The sequence below is a fragment of the Callionymus lyra genome, chromosome 6 (assembly GCF_982586985.1).
Source record: "Callionymus lyra chromosome 6, fCalLyr1.hap1.1, whole genome shotgun sequence".
In the NCBI taxonomy this organism is placed as follows: domain Eukaryota; kingdom Metazoa; phylum Chordata; class Actinopteri; order Syngnathiformes; family Callionymidae; genus Callionymus; species Callionymus lyra.
Genome location: NC_141823.1, coordinates 20,362,791 through 20,387,684, shown reverse-complemented (window position 1 = coordinate 20,387,684; position 24,894 = coordinate 20,362,791). Strand labels below are relative to the sequence as shown.

The window sequence follows — 24,894 nt, the reverse complement described above, 5'->3', positions numbered from 1 at the left end:
GAAAAGCCTGCACTAATAAAAAATATCTTGAAATGTTACTTGAAAAAAAAGTGTGTTTTTGGACTGAATTCCTGTGTGTACTTCAAACATACCACTTCAAATTAAAGGGTATACCTGCGTCTAGAATCCAATGACTCACACTTTTACACTTAATGACCCACTTTCCATCCTCGATCTAAATCCAGGGAGCACTGAAGATTACTGGCCAATCCAATTAAAAAAATGTTCTGAGGAAAGATGCATTGCCCCTAACACTAACTAGTATGTATGCATCTTATTTTAAATGGTGATTTATTAAAACAAGCAGCTAACCTCAATCATCAGTTTATCAGGTCCTGCTTTTTAGACAAATTATTTATCACTAACAACTTTTACCATAGGGTTTTGTATCATCCGTTATGCTGTTATATCGCTTCAACAGTCCACGAAAACATTTTTTCTTCGTTCCCAGTGAATGGAATGACATTTCTGAACATCACTGAAAGGACTAACAGTTATCACTGATTCTACTTTGACCCCTTCCAACTGGACACGTCTGGTGGAACCCAAAAGAAAGTCATGTGTTATCTTTGCACAATGTAAGTAAGTAATTTACATTTGCAGAGTGAATGTCTGAACCACTTACATATTTCTAGGAAATTAAGCAGATGTTATTAGATACAATATTAAGGGTTAAACTAGGAAAATGTTGGATATTGACTTGTTTCGACTTGGATAAAAGAAGGCACAACAACATTGGTCAAATTATTTCCAAAGTTTTGAAAATATTATTTTTGTTTACAGGCGATGTTTTAAAAACACAGACCATGTATATAAGAAGGTTCAGAGTAGACTGTACTTTCTGAGGAGGCTTCGATCATTTAACATCTGCAAGAAGCTCCTCTGCATGTTCTACCAGTCTGTGGTGGCCAGTGTCCTGTTCTATGCTGTGGTGTGTTGGGGTGGAAATGTGTCCAAGAGGAGTGTCAACAGGTTGGACAGGTTGATCAGGAGGGCTGGCTCTGTGGTTTGAATGAAGCTGGACTCACTGGTGACAGTTGCTGAGAGAAGATCACTGGACAAACTACTGTCCATCATGGATGATGACAGTCATCCTCTGAACACTGTCATCAGTGAGCAGAGAAGCAGAATGAGTGCATGAATGCTCCTACCCAGGTGCAAAACAAATAGACTCAGGGACTCATTCATTCCTCGGGCTATTCAATTGTACAATTCTGAGTTTGGGGGCAGGAGTGGAGTGAGAGTATCTGGATGTTCCCTTCTATGTTAGTCTTTGTATCCTTTGTCTTTGTTGTTTTTCTTTGACCTATGTTCTTTGTCTTTATCTTTAGACTTAGATTGTGTCATCTTGTTCTTTCTCTTTATGTTCTTCTTCTTATTTTATTTTTTATTTATTATTGTTTATGAAAAATTGCTGGCTATTGGAAAAAAAACAATTTCAAAAATCAATAAAGTTTTACCTTACCTTAACTTTGGAAAAGACATTAAATGTGTTTAGGATGGCTTCAGAAAAATAAATGAAATCAAACTCTTTGTTTAAAATTGAGAAACTTTTAGCAGAACATCATCAAATTAATGCATATTATCTGGTTTGTACACAAGAATAACATTTTAGCTTTAAGTTAAATCAAACGTTCTGAATGTAAATTTTAAAGTAAATTTAAAGTTATACAACAACATCACTGGTTTACTCACATGCAAATGGTGAAAGAAATCTTATTTTTCCCTGCACTGATTTCCCTCTTGTTTTTTTTTCGGATGAAAGTCGTTTTTAACAAGAGTGACCTGCCCTGGTCTTTTATTTCGGTGGTCCTTCAAGCCACCGTCTTTATGACGTGCCCACCATTTGAAAGATCCACCGCGATATTTAAGACAATAAAGTCAGGAGGAAACATCGTTAAACTCTCTCCATGAACACAAACATTCACGTAAACACATGCTCGTGTCAGGAACACATGGATGTTTATAGAACACCGGGTTTGACTCAATATTCCACCGAGAACAAACCACTCTCACAGCCTTCAAACGAGATAAATCGAGATGTTATTTCTGTGTCCGTCCATCTCGTGGATCAGCAGACAGGAGACAGGAGTCTGGCGGGAGAAGATGTTTTCAGTTGGAACCTTCTGTCCTGAGGTCTCTCTGTTCTCCCTCCGGTCCTGGTGGTGGCGATACTCGCTTCCAGGCGCTTCCAGCTCAACCTCTTTCCACGAGCGAGCTTCATTGATGCGGCTCAAGCTAGCTTGCTAACACCGTTTGTTTACGTTGTGAACATGTCTCGAAGCGGGATTTTCTTTTCCCTATATCGTCTCAAATAGTAACCGTTATAGTAGTGCACGTCTAACGCCGGCTCACGATGAAGCTGGTTCACAAAGACATTGAAAAAGACAATGCCGGGTAAGTGACGTGTGACAACCAATGCTAACATGCTAACCGGACACGTGAAGTTAGTTACTTTTATTTAGTTTTACGTTTGAGTTGAATTGCGTAATACGATGTGCTACTTGAACATTAAATACATTAAAGGATTGATGTTGTAGATATTTACAGTTTATGTTCTACCTGTTTGCTGTAGACCTTTGAAGGTATCTTGTGATGGTTCCACAGACAGGTGACTCTGGTGCCAGAGGAGGCCGAGGACATGTGGCACACCTACAACCTGCTGCAGGTGGGGGACAGTCTGAGGGCGTCTACCATCAGGTAAAAAACCCAGTGTTGAACCCACTTCTCATTAAAGACCTACGATAATGCTGTGATGGTTAATGTATTCAAATTATGTGTTTATTTCTATATTAAGTAAGTAAGTAATTTTTATTTGTATAGCGCTTTTCCAGACCAGGGTCACAAAGCGCTTAAACAATCCAAACAATACTCAATAAAGTATATATTTTAAAGATCAAGATAAAACTGATAACCAAACAGGAGTTCCAGAAAATCAAGGAAAAGCCTGAACAATTAAGAACGTCTTTAGATGTTTCTTAAAGGAGTCAGTAGACTCCATCAAGCGCAAAGAGAGAGGAAGATCGTTCCAAAGCTTAGGAGAAACAGTCTGGAAGGATTTCTCTCCTCTGGTCCTGAGCTGTGTGCGTGGAACCATAAGTAGATTCTGATCCAAAGACCTCAGTGCCCGAGCTGGGGTGTAAGGCTGGATCAGATCACTGATGTAAGGAGGAGCCTGACCATGAATAGATCTGAAAGTAAGAACCAGAATTTTAAAGTTGATCCTGAAAGAAACTGGAAGCCAGAGAAGAGTTTTAAGGATCGGAGAAATGTGAGTTCTTCTACTAGAGCGGGTTAGAATTCTCGCTGCAGAGTTCTGAATCAACTGCAGGCGATTACTCCCAGGATGGAAAATATTAGTCAATATTAACATCTTCTATCACATGTTATAAAGTCTAAACACGGAAGTAGATTAGGCAGAAATTTTACCCAAATATATAAGAAAGAAATGTACTATGCCGTGGAATAAATGGTTTCTAATTGAAGTGGGTGATGGTGTCCTCATCCCTGTCTCTGGTCCCACAGGAAGGTGCAGACTGAGTCCGCCACAGGAAGTGTTGGCAGCTCCAGGGTCCGGACCACTCTCACGGTGTGCGTGGAGACGATTGACTTTGACTCCCAGGCCTGTAAGCTGAGAGTGAAGGGAACAAATCTAGAGGAAAACCAGTACGTCAAAGTGAGTCTGACAAGAAACTCATCATTTTAAATCACGGTAACATTGAACACATTACTAAATAAAAAGGCCTGCTGCCATTATAGATGGGGGCTTACCACACCATTGAGCTGGAGCTCAACAGGAAGTTCACTCTTGCAAAAAAGAGCTGGGACAGTGTTGTGCTCGACAGAATTGGTAAGTGTCCAACATTATCACTGACATAGTATCAGACAAATGGTATCACAATTTGAATTGAAAACTATTTAGGCAGCTTAAACCTTTTCATACTTTAAAACTTAACATCAAAAAGTTTGTAGTGTATTTTCCTGACTACAAGGCGCACTTAAAAGCGTTTAGTTAAAAAAAAAAAAAAGAATCCGGAGCGCCTTATATATAGATTAATTTGCGTTGTTCATACTGATATTGATTTGCTTACTGACAATTTTGAGAGTTATTTTAAATAAGCTAATGTTTGATTTTAGGTTTTGCAGTATCAGATGGCGTTTTTTACATTACAACCGAAATAAGTTAAAAGATATTGAAAAACGTGTTTGATAAAGTTTGACTGACAAACTTTTTTTTGGTTTCACTTGCCTTCTAATCCGATTATTTATGAAAAAAGAAAATAGACTTTTCATTGACATCCAGTGCGCCCGAGTAAATGTAACATTATGTAAAAAGACCAATCAATAAGCTAGAGAGGTGCTGCTGATTCAATGAGAAGTTAAAAACACAAAATGTAATGAAAATTCACAGTTGTATTTTTTAACGCTGACCACGTATTTTGTGTTTGATTGCAGGAGTTAGGAAGTTTTAATATCATATAGTTCTGGAGCGACTATACAAACGGCTCATCCTGTAGGATCAACAAAATAGTGCATCACTTTTTGTTTTTCAGAAGAGAATTACAATCTTAAATGCTGAGCTTTCTTATGAGCGTGAAGCTCCATGTGTGATGGCGTTGATCTAACTACTTAAAGAATGAATCTAACATGTTTCTGAAAGCTCTCTCTCCTGCCGCTCCCCCTCAGAACAGGCCTGCGACCCGTCACAGAAGGCAGACGTGGCAGCGTTGGTGATGCAGGAGGGTTTAGCCAACCTTGTGCTGGTGACCCCTGCCATGACCCTTCTGAGAGCTAAAGTGGAGGTGACCATCCCACGCAAGAGGAGGGGAAGCTGCACACAACATGAAAAGGTCCCACTTCGGTTACTAATGTATAGGATCTCAATGAATGTATCAGCTTCTTGGACCTCTTGAATGATGGTGTGTTGTGTGCTCAGGCACTGGAGAGGTTCTATGAGGCGGTGATGCAGGCGATTCTCCGACACATCAGTTTTGATGGTATTTTCTTTCTCATTTACAAATCTGTGTTTCATCTCTTCCACTAAACTACTGCATCTGTGACCACCTTGCTTCAGTGGTCAAGTGCATCCTCGTGGCCAGTCCAGGGTTTGTGAAAGACCAGTTCATCACCTTCCTGTACAGGGAGGCTGTACGGCAGGACAACAAGGTTTTACTAGAAAATCGGCCCAAATTCATGCTGGTCCACTCGTCATCCGGTCACAAGTACTCCCTCAAAGGTATTTCCTGGTGTTTGTGATAATTCTTACCAGCAACTTAAACTACTACTCTGTTCCTCCCCCAGAAATACTCTCTGACCCCGCCGTCACAAACCGACTCTCTGACACTAAGGTGAGCACGAACACTGGTTTGTCGCACAAGCCTTCAGTGACATAAACATGCTCAACATCTTCTTTGTTTTCATTGTTCAGGCAGCAGGAGAAGTAAGAGCCCTGGAAGACTTTTACAAGATGCTCAAACATGAGCCGGACAGAGCTTTCTATGGGTAGGTATGATGACGCACGATGGGTGAATCTAGGGAGGTGAAGGAGAGAGTGCAGGCTGGGTGGAAAGGGAAGGTTTAGAATATGCTCCAGAAGTTGAAAGGCTGTAAACAAAATGAAAGAAAAAATAGATGGATTTATTTAAAACGCTGTCATGCTCACGCCAACTTTTGTTCTCCTCAGAGTGGCCCATGTGGAGAAAGCTGCTGACGCCCTCGCTATCGACACGCTGCTGATAAGTGACAATCTATTCAGGTACGAGCGCTGACCGTGATGTCGTCTCACTTTGCTTCTGCTCTATTATAAATGTATTGTTACAGATAACGATTGGATCCAAATAACAAGTTTAACATGTTGTGTTCTTCCTCCAGACACCAGGACATCCCAACGAGAGCTCGCTACGTTCGCTTGGTGGACAACGTGAGAGACAACGGTGGCAACGTGAGGTAAATATTCATCTTTTATTCGTTTAAATGTGTTCTCACTCATGTTTCTGCTTAAGAATAGACATATTTGTTATTGCTACAGTAAACATGTCTGATATTTTCATCAGAAAATATGTACTGTGTGGTTCTTTTATGTATGTGGACCTAAGTTACTTTATATTTTCACATCTAAACTTGTTTTTTTTTTTTAATTTTGCAGAATGTTCTCGAGCCTTCATGTGTCCGGTGAACGTGAGTAAACTCTGTTGATCGGTTGATATTTAAAGGTTAAAGCTTGGGATGCACCGATCCAACTTTTATGGTCTGGATACTGGGACCAGGGTTCTAAGTATTGACCGATACCAGTCTTAATATATTAACTTTATAGACCTGCTGAGAGCAAACACTGGTCAGGCTTTGAATAAAAAGGGGAAATGTTTATATATGGAACTACAAAGTTGGTATTTATTCAAATAAAGAGGATGTTTGTTCAGCAATATGCCACAAACAAAGTGAACATTTTGTGAAGAACATACTGCAAACAACCCTGCAGCTGTCGAGCTCATTTAGTAAACACAAACATTTCCGTAAAATCAACAGTTTTGATTTGAACACGTTTCTGGAAACCAGTCGAATAAAAGCACACTTCAAAATAAGTATTTGCCAATGAAAGTTATGTGTATATTTAAATTAAAATCAATGAAGAGAGTTTTGTACAAACAGACATATACTGATGATACAATAGAGTCCAACATCTATTTAAGACTCACTTAAATCAACTCATTAGTTGCTCTTTAAACAAGTGTTTAAATTAAACTCTCTGTAAATGGATTAGTAGTGACAGATACTGAATCCTGCTGGATTTTATTTTAAGGCCGCTGATAGTTTTCTGTGGCGATCCTGAAATTTGTATCGTCATCTGATCCTTTAAAGCATGATTTAAAGTTAGTTAGTAAAGCGTATAATGGTGTAATGTGTATCTGACCTTTTTCATCGATGTCTGGCTTCGAGAGGCTGAATTGGACCAGTACCAGGATCGGATCAGTGCTTCCCTCGTTGAAACCAGTCTGTGTTTATAATCGCATCACACTTTTAATTATGACGATTAAGATTTAACCATTGCATTATCATCAAAAGTGTTAACAACACAAATTCAAGAGTATCAGCAGCTCTGATAGTAATGAATAGATTTGTTCAGAATTATTTTTCTTTAGTAAGAAAGTGTTTTAGAATGTGACAAAACAAACGGCTTGGATCAAACATGTGTCCAGTATTGAGTGTTGTTTGCTCCACAGAGCTGACTCAGCTGAGTGGAGTGGCCGCCATCTTGAGGTTTCCCATGGCCGACCTGTCGGAGCCAGAAGACAGCAGCGGCTCCGACGAAGATTGATTAAAAAAAAAAAACACGATAAATAAAATCACACATGACTTGTGTGTAGTTCGACGCTGCATGATGATGGTTTACATATTTATTTTTCTGCAGCCTTTGGGAAACTGACTCCATCATGTAATTATGTCATGATCATATGAAGGTTGTGATCATGGACGGGACAGTCAGTGATTTGACAGTTCTTCCGAGTGGACGAGTGTACAGTGAGTGTGTGTGTAATCTAATACACAACAGAGTGATCCAAGTTTCTTGCCTCTTGTCCTTCTTTGGAGATTTACTTAAACATCTGTTTGGAAGTCTTGTCGATCTAAAAGAAAATGTGGTTTACTTAGAAATGTATGACATTTCTGGCAATGGCCACATCCGGCATTTTATTTTACAGCCTTCGTGAGGTTATAGTAAAACTATTAAACTAATAATTTAGAAATGCAATTTTTATTATTCATTACTCATTCAATTCTAAATGTAACCAAGTTCTTAATTTTCATTGTTTTCCAAATGATAAATGCATATTTTCTTTCTGTTCTGTGATTTATATATCTTTTTGATAATGAAATATACAGCAAAATAACAATGTTTTTTCCACTTTTCTTAAGTGTTACCTTTAGAATAATGCTTTTTTTTTTTATCATTCTAAGAACGATGTTGCTACATACATCAGATGGAAAATGTATATTATGGTTAACCTGCAGTGTTAACAGATCCTTATTATTGTCTTATCGTCTTACTTAATTTTTTCTATTTAAAAATGTTTTACACGCATTGACAATAGTTGAACAAACCAAACCAATAACAAGTTGCAGGCAGGACTCTAAGCAGAAATGTGTTTCATTTCTACCTCAATGTCGTTCATAAAAGAGAAGTTTACTTCGGGGCAACATGGGGAAGTTTCAATGTGCTGAGAATTGTTTGTTTTTCTTCTTGTCTGGAAGCACATGCTGTACCTGGTGCAGGAACTGTTCCAAAATCAATGAATTGTAGTCAATATTTTCTTTTTTTTAGTGCAGTATGAAAATAAAAAATTCAGGAAAACCCATTTAACCCAATGAACCTTTTTTTTAGCTTTTTTTCCCAGAGGTACTTTTCTCCAGAATTTTGTTGATTGTAAATTTCCAATGAGTCTTAAGTCTTGAACTTAACTTGCCTTAAGCTGTAGGAATCGTCTTTGAATACACATATAAATGTGAGAGTTTCTCTGCCTGGGCTGTGTCTCAAATCGCATACTAGCGTACTAAAAGTTAGTATTTTTAGTGCGTTAGTGCGTCTCAATTCTTAGTATGCGAAATTTAGTGCGCCATGCACACTAAATTGGCGTACTAACATGCCCACAAAACTGAGTATGGTTCGATGGACACTAAACAGCTCCATCTTAGTGACGTTTTAAAAGGAAGTTACGTCATATATAAATGCATATATATGCATATACTTACAGGTGTATTTTCTGCAGCAGTAGGAGGATAAACACGTCTTCGCTGCTGATACCAGCTTAAATATCTCGCGATTATTTAGATTCTCATATTTTTTCTTTATTTCTTTTTCCAAAGTTGCAAAACGTGCTGCCAGCAGGAGTCTGCGATAGCGTTCAAACAGCTGGTTGAAACATCGTTAAATAGAAGTAGAAGAAGAAGAAGCTGTCATGTGATTTCCGGTTAGTGTGTAGAAGCAGTGTTTGATTTGAGACATACTATCTGTGGAGAATTTGCGTACTAGTTAGTACGTACACTAAACTGATGCATACTAACTTCTAGCATACTAAGAGTAGTATGCGATTTGAGACACAGCACTGGTGTCTGCTTGTGCCCCGAGTAAGGTCAAAGGTCACTGTCACAGGACAAACGAAGCCATTCTTAACGGATATAAAAATATAATTTATTACATTCTACATATGGGTGTCAAAATCCCAAACTGCTACATTCCAATAGCCCAAATATCAAGTATGCAGGATATTTAATTGGTATAGTTTTTGGCAAATGTTATGACAGTGAGTCCAGTCTGGTCAGCAGCCTCTAGGACTAAAGTGCATTTTAAAACCGATTTGGTTTTCGACGTGTCTAACGCTCCAGCTCTACAGGCCCCCCGTCTCACTCTGTGGGACACTTGAAGGTCTTGACCCAGGCCAGGTCCTCCAGCGTGCCCCAGTGCAGGTAGATGATGGAGCAGATGACCATGATGTGCATTATCTGGTGACTGTTCCCCCAGTTGTCGAACAGTCCCGGGCTGAAGCGCTCCGGGATCTGGACGATGTTGACCAGTCCCCCCAGCACCGCCAGGGAGTCCATGGTGACGAAGAGGCGCAGAGAGTTGGGGCTCCCCACGCCGCCGCCGTAGACCCGGAACAGGAAGAGGCTGAAGCGGAAGAGGGCCTGCCAGACGAACGCCCGCAGGCGCAGGATGTTGGTCCGGGCCGTGGTGGCGCAGTAGATGCCGTAGGCGGACAGGAGGACGTAGACCAGCAGGGAGGCCTGCTGCACGGTCGGGTAACAGTGCAGGGTGATGTGGATGATGGGGAGGGCACCTGGGGGCGGGTGGCAGAGATGACACTTGAGTCCAGAGACACGGTTCTGACCCACCTTTGCCCAAAATCAAGAACATTTTGACTTCTTTAGAAAGCAACCGGTGGCCCTTGGAAGTATATCAGTGCCATCAGAATATTGAATCTATGAATTTAACATGTCAAATATGGATTTTTGTAATTGTATTTGTAATTGAAAAGTTGTTTTAAAGCAATATATTTAAACTGTGATTGGCTCCAGCCCCCCTGAAGAAAATGATTGAATTCTTTTTGAAAGATGTTTATTTTCCTCCATTTTATTTTACAATTAAATAAGGTGAATGGTTGCAAAATGAGTGATTTGTTTCTTTAAACAGATTTTTATTTTTTAATTCCAAAGAAATATTGTTTTAATAGTGACACCTGGCAATATTTAGACTTTTTTTTATATGAAACTGTGTAAAAAAAACAATTTAATTTAGAAAATATTATTTTGGATTAATCTAAAAACAAAACAAATGAACCTTTCGATACAGAAACGACTGAATTAAATCCTTAAAATGACCTCCTGCTGACCTCCACCTACCTAGAGTGTTGACCAGACAGACCCCAAACATGTCCAGGGACAGCAGGGTGTCGTACACGTGCTCTCCGCCCACGTGGTTCATGAAGACGTGGTAGAACACGGAGCCCACGGTGGGACTCAGGCAGGCCAGGTAGTGGACCACACAGATCCAGAAGCAGTCCGCCTCCATCCAGGGAATGCTGAAGGGCAGCAGCACCAGGAATAGCAGGAAGGGAACTCCTGGTGGTTTTGGAAGAGAGACAAAAACCTTAGCCATGTTTATTTATACCACAGACCACACCAGGGGCCAGAATATATTTATAAATAGACACAACTTAACTAATTGGAATCATAATAACAAATGGTTTGTAGTGTCTTAAAAACAACAGACTGTAAGTAAGTAAGTCATTTTTATTTATATAGCGCTTTTCCAGACCAGGGTCACAAAGCGCTTAAACAATCAAAACAATAGTCAATAAAGTATATATTTTAAAGATCAAGATAAAACTGATAACACAACAGAAGTTCCAGAAAATCAAGGAAAAGACTGAACAAATAAAAACGTCTTAAGATGTTTCTTGAGAGTCAGTGGTGATTTGGATACATTAGAACACAGAATGGATAAATACATTATTATTTAAGTGACTAGTACATTCACTGAACATGTAAAAAATAAATATTGAAATGTCCTTTATTTCCACATACTCCATACTGCACTGCAACAGTAGCATGTATTGTCAGTTATTGTTGCAAGTGCCTTTTTTTCCAAATTATATTAATTCTACTGATTAAAATAAATGTAGAAAAGGCAGTTTGATTTCCTTCATGCGTTTTTCTGCCTGTTCATCTCACATCAAGTGACTATTCCTTGTTCCTTGTGCACGCCAGATTCACAGCGAGGATATTTCCAGGGCAGAGATTCACAGCCCAGATTACAGCTAATGCCTCATATCCTCATTACACTCTTCAAGGTAAGCAGCTAACTATCCATAAGTGAGAGTCTTGACCTTCTGTCCTTCTTCCCCCGAGAACTCACCATGAGTGTAGATGTTGCCCAGCTCGTTGTGGACGTAGAAGAGACTCCTGAGGCACTCGTGGGCCGTGGACACGGGCCGGTAACCCGTCAGGACGTACTTGTTGAACTGGAGATGCTGAGGAGTTTTGGCCAACTCCAGCAGCCGCGGCCCTCGGTGAAGCATCCTGGTCCTTCGACGGCGCTGCCTTCACATTCCTCGGCCCCGGCTGTCGAACATGACCACGGCTGTGACCACCGCTCCTTGTGTGAAAGCGCAGGTACAAGTTCCAAGCAAGCGACCTGTTGAGCTGGCCAAGTGGCATGCTTTCACACTGACCAATCAGCAGAGGCCTCTTATTCCCGGGGATAAAGCTGGAGTAATCCTCACAACAAGCCATGTGCACGGTGCGGCTTCTTATAATAGCTCATAACTCCTTACAACTCCAACATTTCTTCACACAACAAACACACTCGAGCCCCGGTTTGGTTCACGGATGAATTTAATCAAATACTGTACAACAGGTGTGGGCAGAAATAAACACGTCCAGGGATGAATAAATAACGACATATTGAAGAATATGATCATTAACACATGTGCAGTGAACGACAAGTGCAGGTCACGCATGATAATAAAGCTTCATATATTACACTGAAATTAACTCTACATGGTTTAACGCAGGAACGAAACTCAGAGAAGAGAGTCTTTCCTGGCAGAGACTGGAGGGTTCTGGTCCCCGGAGTTAACCTGTGTGTGAGAGAGAGTTTCAACATGCTGGGCGAGAGCGAGTCGGTTCTGTCTGCACTCACCTTGAAAGCCACTGTTCCCCAGGAAGCCATTCAAGTCGTATTTTTCATCTTTCGCTCCTGAAGAGAGAGTAGTTTGAGGCATAAAGTTTGAGTCATCGTCACCAGAAAACACTTTAACTTCAACATTGAGGTAAAACCCAACCAAGGTCTACAATAATTGGTGTTGCAGATCCTTCACTTCATGACTTCTAGGATTAGTGACTTAAGCCTGGAATGTGTTTTGGGGTCAAAAACTTGTGAATGAATGAAAAAAAACAGCCCATTTTGACAATATTCTTTTTAATCAAGATTGTCTGTAATTATTGTTTCATTTTGACTCATGAAGTAGAACTCTTCAGCTTTTGTTTGAACAATGTTCTTCACTGCGTAAATCTGTCTGGGCGACCAGCCTGGAGAGTTTGAGAGGGTCATGTGACCACCAGACTGCTTTACAACAGTAGGTCAGAGACAGTGTTTTCATATGAAGGAATGAACTCTTTCAACTTAACAGAAGATAAAACCAGATTGGTGGGATGTGCAATAACAGGACAGAATGAATGTGATGTGTGCGTTTTACTGCAGTACAGGGATTGTCATACATTTATTTATTTATGTAGTTTTATCACTAGCATGTGCATTATTATAATAACACAAATCTTGTTGAACAGTTTGACATTATTTGATCTAGTTCAGTGTTTTTAAACCTTTTCTGAGCCAAGGTACACTTTTTCTGTTGAAAAAAATCATGAGGCACACCACCACCCAAAATGTTAAAAAAAATGATACTATGTAAATCTCTGTTTTCGACTGCACATCAACCAATCGGTCAAATAACCACTTGATTGACATACAGAGCAGCCATTCTCAGCTCTCTTTTAATTTATTTGGAGATAATAATGTTTTTTGACCAAGCAGGTCAAATTTGACATTTTCACACGGCACACCTGACGATCCCTCAAGGCATACTAGTCTGCCACAGCACAGTGGTTGAAAAAAACACTGATCCAGTTGTACATGTCGCAATGACAATAAATGACTGATTAATTGATAAAAACAACTCGAAATTCAAACTTTCATCTGCAATTCCCCAGTTTTAGTTTTAAATGAAAACTTGAAGCTAGAGCTGTTACTATTGGATATTGACCACAAGGCTGAGGATGTACTGTAGACTTTTTTTTAAGAAGAAACCCTGCAGAGCTGAGATGACAGGCTGCAAAAAACAATGACCTTCACAGAAATATTACCTTCCCCAATTCAGAGATAAAAAGATTAACACAGTTCCTCTCTGTATTCATTGCTTTTCTCTCCAAAACCACCGCCATCAATTGATCTAAACTGTGACAAACTCCTATTTAACACCAATAAAATAGTATGTGGTTAAAAAACGCCTCCGTTTTTAAAAGCCTAAAATTACGTTTATATATTTCAAATATGAGGATATAGTAAAATAAGTAAGTAGTTAATATTTATTTGTAAAGCGCACTGACTGGATCAGACTGGATCAGATCAGTGATGTAAGGAGGAGCCTGACCATGAATAGATCTGAAAGTAAGAACCAGAATTTTAAAGTTGATCCTGAAAGAAACTGGCAGCTAGTGAAGAGTTTTAAGGATCGGGGAAATGTGAGTTCTTCTACTAGAGCGGGTGAGAATTGTGGCTGGAGATTTTTGTATTAACTGCAGGCGAGACAACTCCTTCTTAAATAATGAATGATTAATTTTCTCTGCTTCTTTTATCATTTATTCCTGACTCACTGACAATATATTTATTTACTCATGAAAGGTTGATTCCCAAATTCCGACTCATGCCTTGACTAACCTTGTGGATGGAAATGCAGCTTGAGATGCTGCTGAATGTGAATCTGACGCGGCAGCTCCTGCTGATCGTCCGGCTGCTCGCGCTCTTGCGCTTCACTCAAGGTTTCCGAGGCCGTGACGGTGCCCAGCTGGTGTGAAAGGTCAGAGAGGTCGTCGGCTGCCCCGTGCACGGCGTCGGGCGTGAAGGACGACTCGGCCGGCTGGTAGGATGCGGCGGACGGGTGCGTGAAGAAGGAACTGGAGGTCGTCGCTGCTGGGAATGCAGCTGCTGCAAGACATTCAAATATGGATTAACATGTTAATAGTCTTGACTATAGATCATTTTAGCTTATTTTTAGATTTACCTCCTGGCTGCATTTTCCCATTGATATATCCTGCATCATCTGAAAATGAAAAGTGGATATTAAAACCAAGCGAGTCGATAACAGACCTTGGTGTCAGTTACCGTATCGTTCCGCCAACATCCCGTCGCCTTCTACTGCAGTGGCCGGAGATGGAGCCACTGATGACAAACAGAAATGAAGGGTTAGGTTTAACCTCACAGATTTAGGAGAGTGAAGTTAAAACACCATCTAAAGTAAAGCTCAACTTACCTTCAGATACTGACTCGAGCAGCTGCTGCTGGAAAGAACCCTGCTTCGCTGCTCACAGACAAGAAAAAAAAAGTTAAATTCTGAGCCTTTGAATCGCTGGGCTCTATAAAGGGCCGCACCAACATCACAGAAACCCTATGAATTTTGGCAGATTCTCACCGTAACTGCTCTTTGATTTGCCTTGCTGTCCAAATCCAACCGACTCAGCCTGGAACTGTGACCCGCTCTGACCTGCACCCACAAATGATGAGATGGTAAATGTGATGGTTCATCGCTTCAGATGCTAGAGAACAAGTTCGTTATTCACCGTATTTGCCGGCTGACTTGGCTTGTGGTTGCTGAGCAACAGCCTGAGGATCATGAGGGAGTCGACCATAACCTGAGAGGCCAATGTAGAGTTTTAGACAAACACAGTCCAAAATGAGCAATGATCTCAGCATCAGAGAAGAGTCATATTCACCGTATTTTCCTGGAGTGTTGGCGTCACTACCAAGACCAAGATGTTGCCCACCATTAGGAAAACCACCAAACCCTGCAGTAAACATTTATAGAGTTACGATCAGTGCGTGGAGAGAAAGATGGTGTAGAAAAGAACTGCCTCACATTGACCGTGTTGACCTGCTGCAGGATTTCCTCCCATGTTTGCAGCTCCTGACAAAAGTTAAGAAGGTATAAAAACACAGGTTCTTTGACACTTCACACTTTCACACATAAAAATATCATTGAAGTCATGCAACATAAACAAAGGAAGATGGATCTTGTTGGTACAATTAGCAGAATCTCTGTTTTGTTTAAATGTCAACGTGATAATGAAGAATAAGTTCAGTAGGCACCTACAAAACCTCAGTTTTTCCAGTTGATAATAAAATCACTTGAAATTAAGAAAATGATCTCATTACAATTATTTTACTAATTCAGTTCCATGTGACCAGAACAACCATAAACTGACACAACAAGAGTATATCTTGTTTTGTGAACAAATTAACATCTGCAAGCGCAAGAACGAGCCCTGGCATCGTAATTACAGCGTTCTAACACTGGGGGGAGCCAAAAATAATATACTCAATATTATAACTCTCATATTTCTTTACTCACCATAATTCCCTGTTGACTTTGCACCATTAGTCGGATTAAAGGCTCCTGCACCGTAGCCTGAAAGTAAATATTGACATAATGTAATTAAACTGATTAAGGCGTCAGATCTTAAGACCTTTTCTCTGCTTTGATAGACTTACCATATGTTCCGCCTCCGTTGTTTCCTGTTGGAGAAGCACCTCCAAACTGCAAACCTCCAATACCTGACCCGCAAGAAAGAGAAAGAAGTCTTAATAATTTGTGTTTTGTTTTCATGACCAGACTTTGAAAGTTTCTATATAATAGCATCAGTTTGAAGTATCTTATTGTAACTCCTGCTCACCATATTTGGCATTTGATCTCATTTGTCCTTTTCCATTTTGACCAGCGAAAGGCGAAGTGCCCATCCCTGAGAAAAATGACACATTGACACAGAAGCATTGATGTCGCTTGTAAAGTAAATGAATAAAGAACGTTTTAAGTTGTAACAAGTTTTCTTGAAAACCCACCTCCATACTTGTTGGATTTTCCATTTGGTCCAAATTGGCCCATTCCTGTAACCACAGCGAGAATTTGTGCTTTATTAGACCTTTGAGTTTCACTGAGATCTTCAAGTTCAATCACATAAAATCATGAGCATCAAATCCAGCAGCACCTTCATTAGATGTTACATTTGGTTGAAGATAAATTAATTATTTGTTTATAAAATAAAGAAGAACGTGACACCTTACCGATACACAACCCAGCATCTGATAACTAATTTCTAATACCACTAATGATGGGTACCTGCCACTGCAAACTAGCTCGGCAGCTCCAGTTTAACCTGCTCAGTATCAGTAAGGTGGTCAAGATTTAAGGTCTTCTCTGTGTCCATCCTACCTGAGTTCCCATTCACTGATGGTGTCTTTGGGCCCAGACCTTAAGAGCAAAACCAACAAGACTTGAAATATCAATATCAAGAAAGTGTCTCACAAACCACGTGGATATACAGTAATTTCACTCACTTGCATAGTCAGGTTGCACACCAAAGCCATTTCCATAACCTGATGACCCAAAACATACTCGGTTACCGTGTGACAAATATGAATCTTGAGTGAGAGTCTCCTACCAGGTTTGGACTTCATGGTTTCACCTGTCCCTGCATTTCCTATAAAAATAAAAAGTTATGAGTTCAAACTGCTGCTGAAGCTGCCAACCACGACCCAACCCCAGTTAAAAGAGTCAAAGAAGACTAAGCTGAGAAGATCTACCTGCGGCAGGGTTTCCATATCCAGCTCCGGGATAGTTTCCTTGTCCAAAATCTGATAAAAACATTATAAATCAAAAGTATTTGTACAATTAGGTTAGTGATAGAGAAGTTGTCTCATACTTGGCTGATTAGGTTTCCCAGCAAAAGGATATCCATGACCTGAGAACGAAGAATAACAAACTCAAGACAAATAAGTGTTTGTGACAGAAAAAAAGAACATTACCTGCTCCGTATCCGTTATTGAGTGCAGGATATGCTCCAGCACCATTTCCTTTAATCAAAATGAAAAGTAGCCTTTCTTAACATAGGATACATAAACTGTACTGTGTCTTTATTAAGGCTCACATGTCACGCACTGTGAAGAAAAATAGGTCTCCTCACTATCTTACATGTATTTGCATACATTTTTGCAAAGCATTATGTTTTTTGAATAACACATATTTATATATATATTTTATCTGTTTATATTTTCTGTCTTGGAACTAACTTTACAGCAGTGGGTTAGAGACAGCGTTTTAATATGAAATACTGAAAGAATCTTTCAACTTTCTGAGTAGATTAAACAAGAAGCTTATAAACCTAAATACTTTATTTTGTTTTATAAACAAATGTACATGTGTAACGTGGTAATTGCGTAATGGGTGAGCCAAGGCATTGCAGTAACCTTGCTCCAAAACAGGGGGTACCAGAAACACCATTTTAATTTTACCTTTTGATGCATTTAATTAAGTCCCCACCTTACATCATAATTGAAAGCCAGAGAGAACACAGATAAATAAACATTTTTTTAAAGAATATTACCGTTGGATTTAGCCCCAAATCTATTTGGTACACCAGCTCCTGCCCCAAAGCCTGTGGAGGATACGAGAATCTATGAGGTCATTGGCAAGTGAGGTAGCCAACCACACACATTCTCACATCCATGAAAAAAGTCATGAGTAATCAAAATTCCATCTCTAAACTGTGAAAAGATTTCCAGAATTGGATCCAAATACAGTATGTTTTACATCCACCCATCTATCTTTCTAAAACATGTTTACAGTTACAGATGTTTGTACCTTTGTTATTTGCACCCAACGATGCTCCTGCTGCACCATTATGAGCTGCAACCACAGAAGAAGAGATGAGCAAGTGTCATTTATCCTACAATAAATCGTTGAATCTCACCTGGTCTTGGTATTTTCATCCACTGTCCATTTGGAATTCCTGACGGTCCACAGTCTGGGAATGAATGACACAGACAGGAAGTTGAGTTCAGCAACATTGACAGAAGAGAAACAAACTCACCAGGATTGACTCCCTGTCCCTTCGACATCATGGATCCTTTACCATTCCCTGGATGTCACACAGAAGATGCTGATGTTAGAAAATGCTTTTTGATTCACTCACATATTAAGGTTACAGGTTAATGTTCACCCCATGCACAGAACACAGACAAATACAACCAGGCAGGAAACATCAAACCAACAATAAAGTAAATACAAGTACACCAGAAGGTTTTCATGCAACACAAAATGTGTCGACATCGACATGTTTGACAAACGGGTGAGATAACAACCCATGCAGTTAACAAACCCAACACCAAATTGAGTTTACCAGAAACCCCAGCTGCCCCTGAAGAGCCCCCTTTCACCCCCGGCCTCTGAGGTCCAGCCACAGGTAGATTACTGGGGTACTCCTTTATACCCTCGGTCACTTGGGCCGTCTCTTCAGTGGCTTCTTCTCTTTCATGTGTCAACGTTTCAGGATCAACATTGGTCTGAGACGTAGAGGTGCTTTCAGGGACGTCGTGCCCCTCAATGTTGCTGCCCACCCCTAAAACATCGTCTCCCTCTGCACCCGTTTGCTCAGGGACTGCATCCCCAGTCAAAAAACCTGAAGGTCATACATTAAGTTATGACATTGAACTTTTCAATGGTGTGTGTAAGCTAGCATGAACACTTCTCAATCACATGTTCATCTTCTTAGAAACTGGTTTGTTCAACTTCAGTGAAATGTACTCAAACTTATAAGATTAATTGTTATTAATAATGATGTTGTCTGGTCTTCAAGCCTTTAAACCTTTAGCTTGTTGCACATGTGTGTACATCTCAAAATGTATCAATGTTTTACGTTAATTACACTTCATTATTACCATCAGATATTGACAAAACAAATAAGATCAAATATTCTCGTTTTGAAGAAGACAAATCAAAATGAAACCCCATCTAACATCTACTAACATCTATTGTTAAACAGATGTTTAAAATAAAGCTTAGACAAAAAAAGTGGTAATATCCATCCATCATTTCCTTTTTTTCTGTGAGGACCTAGAGTATTTAAATATTGTTGAAGGAACTGAATTCTTTGTTTTGTCCAATCATTACTTGTTTTGCTTCACCACATGCCTGTGTTTTCTCAAGTTATACACTCACCATGGTAGTCGTGTAGCTTAAAGGAGAAAAGTGACAATTTCCTCATATTATTATGGAGTTTTGATTTACGGTTTGTTGTTATGTCGGCTCCTGAATTCAAGAGAGTAACATAAAATATTAAATATCAAATATTGTTTCCATTTTTCATGATGAAAGAAGTATAGAGAGAACTATATCTTTCATCAATGTAACACTTCCAACTAATCACGACAGCACTTGTCAGGCTGGCGACCCACAAAAATACTAGTTGGAGCATTTTGGCTGATCAAGTTATTGTTGGTTTTGTAAAGTTTCTTAATATATATTATTTACTGATTTCAATACAGTCCAACCGATTGGACCAAATATTTTAGAGATTGAAATGGAGCAGAGGGAAAAACTTTATCACTTATGCCTCTTTTATTACCAACTTTTTTTGGGGGGGTTTATTTTACTGTTGGTGACGTTGTTATAATTGTTGATAGTTGTTTTGTCTTTGTAATAATCATTTGTCATCAATGAAATTATTATCACTCCGTCAGTTTTGATTTCCTATTTTAAACGTTGAGACTGCACAGTTAGGAAAACTAAACATCAAGAGGCTGGACTTCATATACATCAACCCACTCTTGCCGATTCAGGTACTTGCCTTGAGGATGAGCTCCTGGCCCTGATGAAGGGTCACCGAATGGAACCACTGGTCCGGATGTGCTTTCTCTCAGACCCATTCCTTGCAGGGAAATCAGGGCTGGTCGAGCTGTGGGTCCAGTTGGGAACATTGCTGCTTGTGCGGGCGTAGCTTGAGGGATCATCTGTGGCTGCTTGTAGGGTTTTCCTGTAGACACATCAGTTGGTAAAAATGATGTGATATTGTGGGGAAAGAAAATCTCAGGACATAAAATCCACAAACCTTGAGGGTATCCTTGTTGTGTTGCCCCCTGTGCTGCTGCGTAACTGGGTTGTTGAGGAGACTGATCTCCACCTTTGAGTCCTTTGCCGTTATACATACCTGCCCCATTGGAACCATGACCCTGTGGCATTATTCCGAACCCTGAGGGCATTTTCAAACACATGTTTAGTTGGGCTCAAAATAAATATATATGAAGTGAACACAAAAAGTAAGGCAGAGAAGATTTGTCACATATTTCAATGGTGCAAAAAAGCTCACCCAGCAAATGCATGTTCCTTAAAATTGTGGCAGCATTTAAAAGAGGGAAAAACAGGCTTTCCACCAATATAGTTTTATTACCAAGAAGCACAAACTTTCTTACTGTTGAGTTTTTATCTATATTTAGGTGCAGAGTGATTGACTCACCAGCTCCAAGAGATTTGGACCCTTGACCAGACACAGCTCCCTTTGTGACCTGAGACTGTGGCCCTTGACTTGCTGCACCGTAACCTGCAAACAGAAGAGTTGAATGCAGTGAAAATGTCGACGCATAACAAACCATGAAATCAAATTTTATGATAAATACCGTTGGGTTTTCCTCCGGCACCTCCGAGAGCAGCACCGTGTTTGCCTCCCTGGCCTGCAGAGGAGGTTCAGAACAAATGTGAAGCCGCTCATGGTGGTCCAGTTAATTCTTACCATTGCCGTTGGGTTGGGCTCCATAACCTAAACTCAAACAGAAAATATTCAATTTCAGTTGACATGATGACAGAATATAAAAGCCAGTGTAAACTAGTACCGTTGGGTTTAGCTCCATATCCAGTAGGTAAAGCACCAGCACCATAACCTTCAAATTAAACATGGAGATTAACATTTCATCTCAATTGCTCTCATTGTGCCTTAATGTGACCCAGTATCTATATGTACCTCCTCTCGCTGCTCCAAACCCTGAAAGAAAACCCACAAATCACATTATTTAACGCAACATGAAACTTTGTCAATCATATTTTCTAGTCATCTCACCTGTCGCTTTTGCTCCGTAACCATTTGGCTTATTTCCATACACTTTAAAATGAGAAATATGGGATTAATATAAATATTTTCAATAAAGAAATTCAACTCAATGATTGGCTATCTGGGCATGCTGTGATGAAGAGGTACGTGTGGGTATCGGTTACTTGGCTTTGTCGGTCTACTGGCGGCAGCGAATCCATATCCTGCTGAGATCAAGAGAAGAAACATTGATGTGTGGTAATTGTTTATAACTTTCCATTAGGATGTCACATAAACTAAGATCTACCATTCGCTCGTTGTCCATTTGAGGCTCCAGCGGAAGCTCCGTAACCTGCACATGACCAGCAAAAACGATGTTGAAGCCAAGGACAGAAAAATGATTGACACAAATAAACAACATTGACGGAGTCACCTTGCTTCGGTCCCTTCGTTCCTCCATTGCCGACTTGAGGCCCCCGACCATAGCCGGTGCCTCCATTGTAGCCTGATGCAAATAGAACATTGAAATGAATTGTGAAACTAGTGTTTTAATCTACAGTGATCACTGTTCTCACCTCCCATTGGTCGAGCTCCATAGCCATTACCACCAAATGCTACAGAGACGAGTTAAACAAATGTGAAATTGTAAACTTCGACAATTAAAGTTAAGACGGTCTTTCACCTTTCCCTTGATTGTTTGCCAGCTGTGGAACCCCCATCCCTCTGGGGGCTCCCCCGCCCACTCCGGGACCTTTTATGAAAAACACATATGCGAGTTTATTGAATGTGACGATGGGGAAACATTTTTGCCATGGTAATGAAATTCACCTGATCCATAGGACGGCTTTCCATATCCTTTCATTGGTTGACCTCCAGCTCCTACCAAATACAACGCGTAAGACTTTTGTCATGGAAACAAAACACTGCATAAATACTGATACCATTGTGTCGAGCCCCGTTGACCCCGGAGGAACCTGCAGACTTTTGACCTGCAAAACAATTTAGGAATCTTTTTTTTTTTTCATTTTTAGAGCTCAGGAGGTGGCGCTCTCATTTTGAATGTGAGGTTTTACTGGAACAGAGCCAAGTTTTATAGAGAAGAGAGCGCCATCTAGGGACTGACAGAAATAATTTCTTGTCTTCATTATCACACAATTAACTTTTGTCCATGCAAGAATTGTGATTTATATATAGTACATGGTCTTTTTTTAAATGTTCTAATTTAAATACAAATTGGAAACACAAACCTTTATAAGAATATAATGAAACTTACCATAAGGCCTAGAACTTCCTCCTAGAAATCCAGTTCTACCAAGGCCTAGAACAATGTTCAAGAAGAAAAGGGTTTTGTTTAAGAGTGAAGTAAAGCTAATTGCTACACAACCATCTGAATAGATTGATTATAATTATCTTAACCATAACCTGGTAATTCATTCAGAATCATTAGTACCATTCATCGGCCCCTTGTTCCCTCTGTTTCCAGTGGCACCTAATGCAGCTGAAGGGACTCCATAACCTGAGAGGAAACACCATTTAACACCAACACTACATCCCAGTGATGACCTCACACACCGTTGCCTTTGGATGGTTGTCCACCCTGTGCTCCAGCTTGAGCTCCAAAACCTGAAAAAAGTTATAAAATGTATTTAAGCATGTTTGTGAGTCTCATTAAGATCATCTCCAGCGTACCATTGCCTTTTGTTTGAGGTCCATTAGTTAATCCTGCTTGTCCCCCATATCCTGTAGAAAGTATGTCCAGCAATAAAATAGTTAATACTTCATCAGGCAGTACAGGAACAACAGCATATTGATAACACAATCAATGTTTATAATATAAATAAGGTAGTTTTTATAGAAAATAAATCCAGATTTGACTTTCTCGCTTTAAATTTAAGTGTCAGCCTTCTTAAAGCCAACACGGATCTTAAAGATAGATTTAATAAAACAATATATCATCTTGTACCTTGTGGTTTACTGCCTTGTCCTTTGTTCATAGCGCCGGCTGCTCCATATCCTTCACATAGAATTTCAGAATTTTAAAACACAACAAGACCTTATCAAAGCACTTTTTGTGTAAGTATTTGTCACCTTTAACATTCCCATTGTTTACGCCAGCGCCTGCTCCGTAACCTTAACAAATAAAATACATTCAGACTATTTAGAGAACACATCACAATTTTAACAAACAAAAACTACCATTAGGCTGTTGTCCGTTGGCTACTCCCGATGTAGCAGCACCATAACCTGAATGAATAAAAGAAAAGTTGCATTTTTGGTATTTCATACAAGCATTACTTTTCACCATTAAAACTATAAAGAGACCTTTTTTTGTGAAAAATGTAATTCACATTTGATATTTCAATACAAAACTGTACTACTTATTTAACTAAAATAAATTATCTTCACTTTGTAGTTGTTGATGTATTGTATGTACATATCATATATGTATGATGTACTTAGTATTTTTATTTGTTTATTTTCCAGATATGTTTTAACACAGGAAGCCTCTTGCTAGTTATTGCTAATAACCTAGCACTAAAGAGCTAATCGTTGATGCTATTTTCTTAGCAAATGCTAATGTACCTTATAGTTAGTATTGCATATAGCTTAGTTAGCTTATAAAATCATCACGCTAACAATGCACTTTGTTCACATATTTCTTGAACATTTTCTTTTGACCCTGGTCTAGAAAGGCGCTTTACAAATGACTATTACTTTCTTAGTTACTTTTGCCATTTCTTTTTGGTAGCTCAATGCTAAAGCTAGCTACACAACTACAGATCTTATATTACTAAATTGTTTCACCATAAATGCATTTTAAAGTAAATATTTGAAGAATCATGACAACAATAAATACAACGAGAACTTTTAATCCACCATCCATTATTCTCTTACCTGCTGGTTTATTGGGGTAGCCACCATATCCAGTTTGGGAACCCAAAGCCTGACCTACACCTTTAAAAACAACACACATCAGTCAAAAAACATATATTTTTTTATGCAATAGCTTTTGATGCAATTTTTACCTTTTGATGGCATCAGCATTCGCCCAATACCCCCTCCGTTCTGTGGTTTTCCTGAAAATAATGTTGGTTTATTTAGTAAAACTAATATTTTATGTTTATAAAGTTTATCAACAGTGATTAATCACCATTATTTTGTGGCATCTGTCCATTGGCAGCTCCTGATGAAGCTCCATAACCTTCAACACAACCAATTATTATTAAACAACTATATGAAAGACAGAAAACATGCAATAATGAGGCTAAAACCACAAGAACTTTAAATGATCTAAACTTGAGGGCGGGATATATGACCAGGAATGTTTGACACAATTTTATGAAGCATAAAATAACACATTTTCATGAATTGAGTCAGAAGAAATTTGTTTTTGCCTCAAAGAAATATTTGTGTCAAAAACTTTTGTCTCAAATGTTCCAAATGAGAATTTTTTTCTCCAAGCACCTTTAAAGGCTCCATTATTCGAAGCAGCAGCTGCTCCATAACCTGTAAAAAATGAAATGAAATGTAGTCAGATAAGGTAAAGTACATTTAAAAAGATATATTTTCTATATATATATATATATATATATATATATTTGATCCGGGATGGATGTACCGTTTAACTGCGGCACTTGTCCATTTGCCATTCCAGATGTTGCGCCATAGCCTTCAACAGAGAATATTTGCAAACTGAATATAAAATAAATAACT

The 24,894-nt window shown here is 39.3% G+C and overlaps 3 protein-coding genes across 3 annotated transcripts; 1 reads left to right on the top strand and 2 right to left on the bottom strand.

Moving 5' to 3' along the window:
• The first annotated feature begins 2,195 nt into the window (after positions 1–2,195).
• pelo (pelota mRNA surveillance and ribosome rescue factor) lies at positions 2,196–7,559 on the top strand. Its single transcript, XM_087793206.1, has 13 exons — positions 2,196–2,397; positions 2,608–2,700; positions 3,526–3,676; positions 3,760–3,850; positions 4,687–4,850; positions 4,937–4,997; positions 5,075–5,236; positions 5,302–5,348; positions 5,429–5,502; positions 5,684–5,755; positions 5,872–5,946; positions 6,146–6,177; positions 7,221–7,559. Exons 1-13 carry the CDS (start codon positions 2,357–2,359, stop codon positions 7,313–7,315), a joined length of 1,158 nt encoding a protein of 385 aa, XP_087649332.1. The 5' UTR covers positions 2,196–2,356; the 3' UTR covers positions 7,316–7,559.
• Positions 7,560–9,376: 1,817 nt separating this feature from the next.
• paqr4b (progestin and adipoQ receptor family member IVb) lies at positions 9,377–11,570 on the bottom strand. The gene is made up of 3 exons (XM_087793205.1): positions 11,408–11,570; positions 10,393–10,611; positions 9,377–9,830 (listed from the first exon to the last, which is right to left on the bottom strand). Exons 1-3 carry the CDS (start codon positions 11,568–11,570, stop codon positions 9,397–9,399), a joined length of 816 nt encoding a protein of 271 aa, XP_087649331.1. The 3' UTR covers positions 9,377–9,396.
• Positions 11,571–11,594: 24 nt separating this feature from the next.
• cmn (calymmin) lies at positions 11,595–24,154 on the bottom strand. Its single transcript, XM_087793211.1, has 47 exons — positions 24,076–24,154; positions 23,377–23,424; positions 23,269–23,310; positions 23,144–23,194; positions 22,870–22,920; positions 22,753–22,803; positions 22,631–22,696; positions 22,454–22,498; positions 22,122–22,169; positions 22,009–22,059; positions 21,863–21,931; positions 21,756–21,794; positions 21,614–21,685; positions 21,488–21,532; positions 21,366–21,404; positions 21,211–21,252; positions 21,115–21,135; positions 20,987–21,034; positions 20,893–20,913; positions 20,774–20,827; positions 20,614–20,697; positions 20,209–20,349; positions 19,948–20,133; positions 18,193–18,240; positions 18,073–18,126; positions 17,964–18,008; positions 17,707–17,757; positions 17,129–17,176; positions 17,026–17,064; positions 16,907–16,957; positions 16,765–16,803; positions 16,661–16,699; positions 16,536–16,574; positions 16,166–16,210; positions 16,000–16,065; positions 15,818–15,880; positions 15,678–15,734; positions 15,186–15,233; positions 15,043–15,114; positions 14,890–14,961; positions 14,742–14,813; positions 14,583–14,630; positions 14,435–14,491; positions 14,334–14,372; positions 13,991–14,257; positions 12,194–12,250; positions 11,595–11,647 (listed from the first exon to the last, which is right to left on the bottom strand). Exons 1-47 carry the CDS (start codon positions 24,152–24,154, stop codon positions 11,595–11,597), a joined length of 2,862 nt encoding a protein of 953 aa, XP_087649337.1.
• Positions 24,155–24,894: the final 740 nt, after the last annotated feature.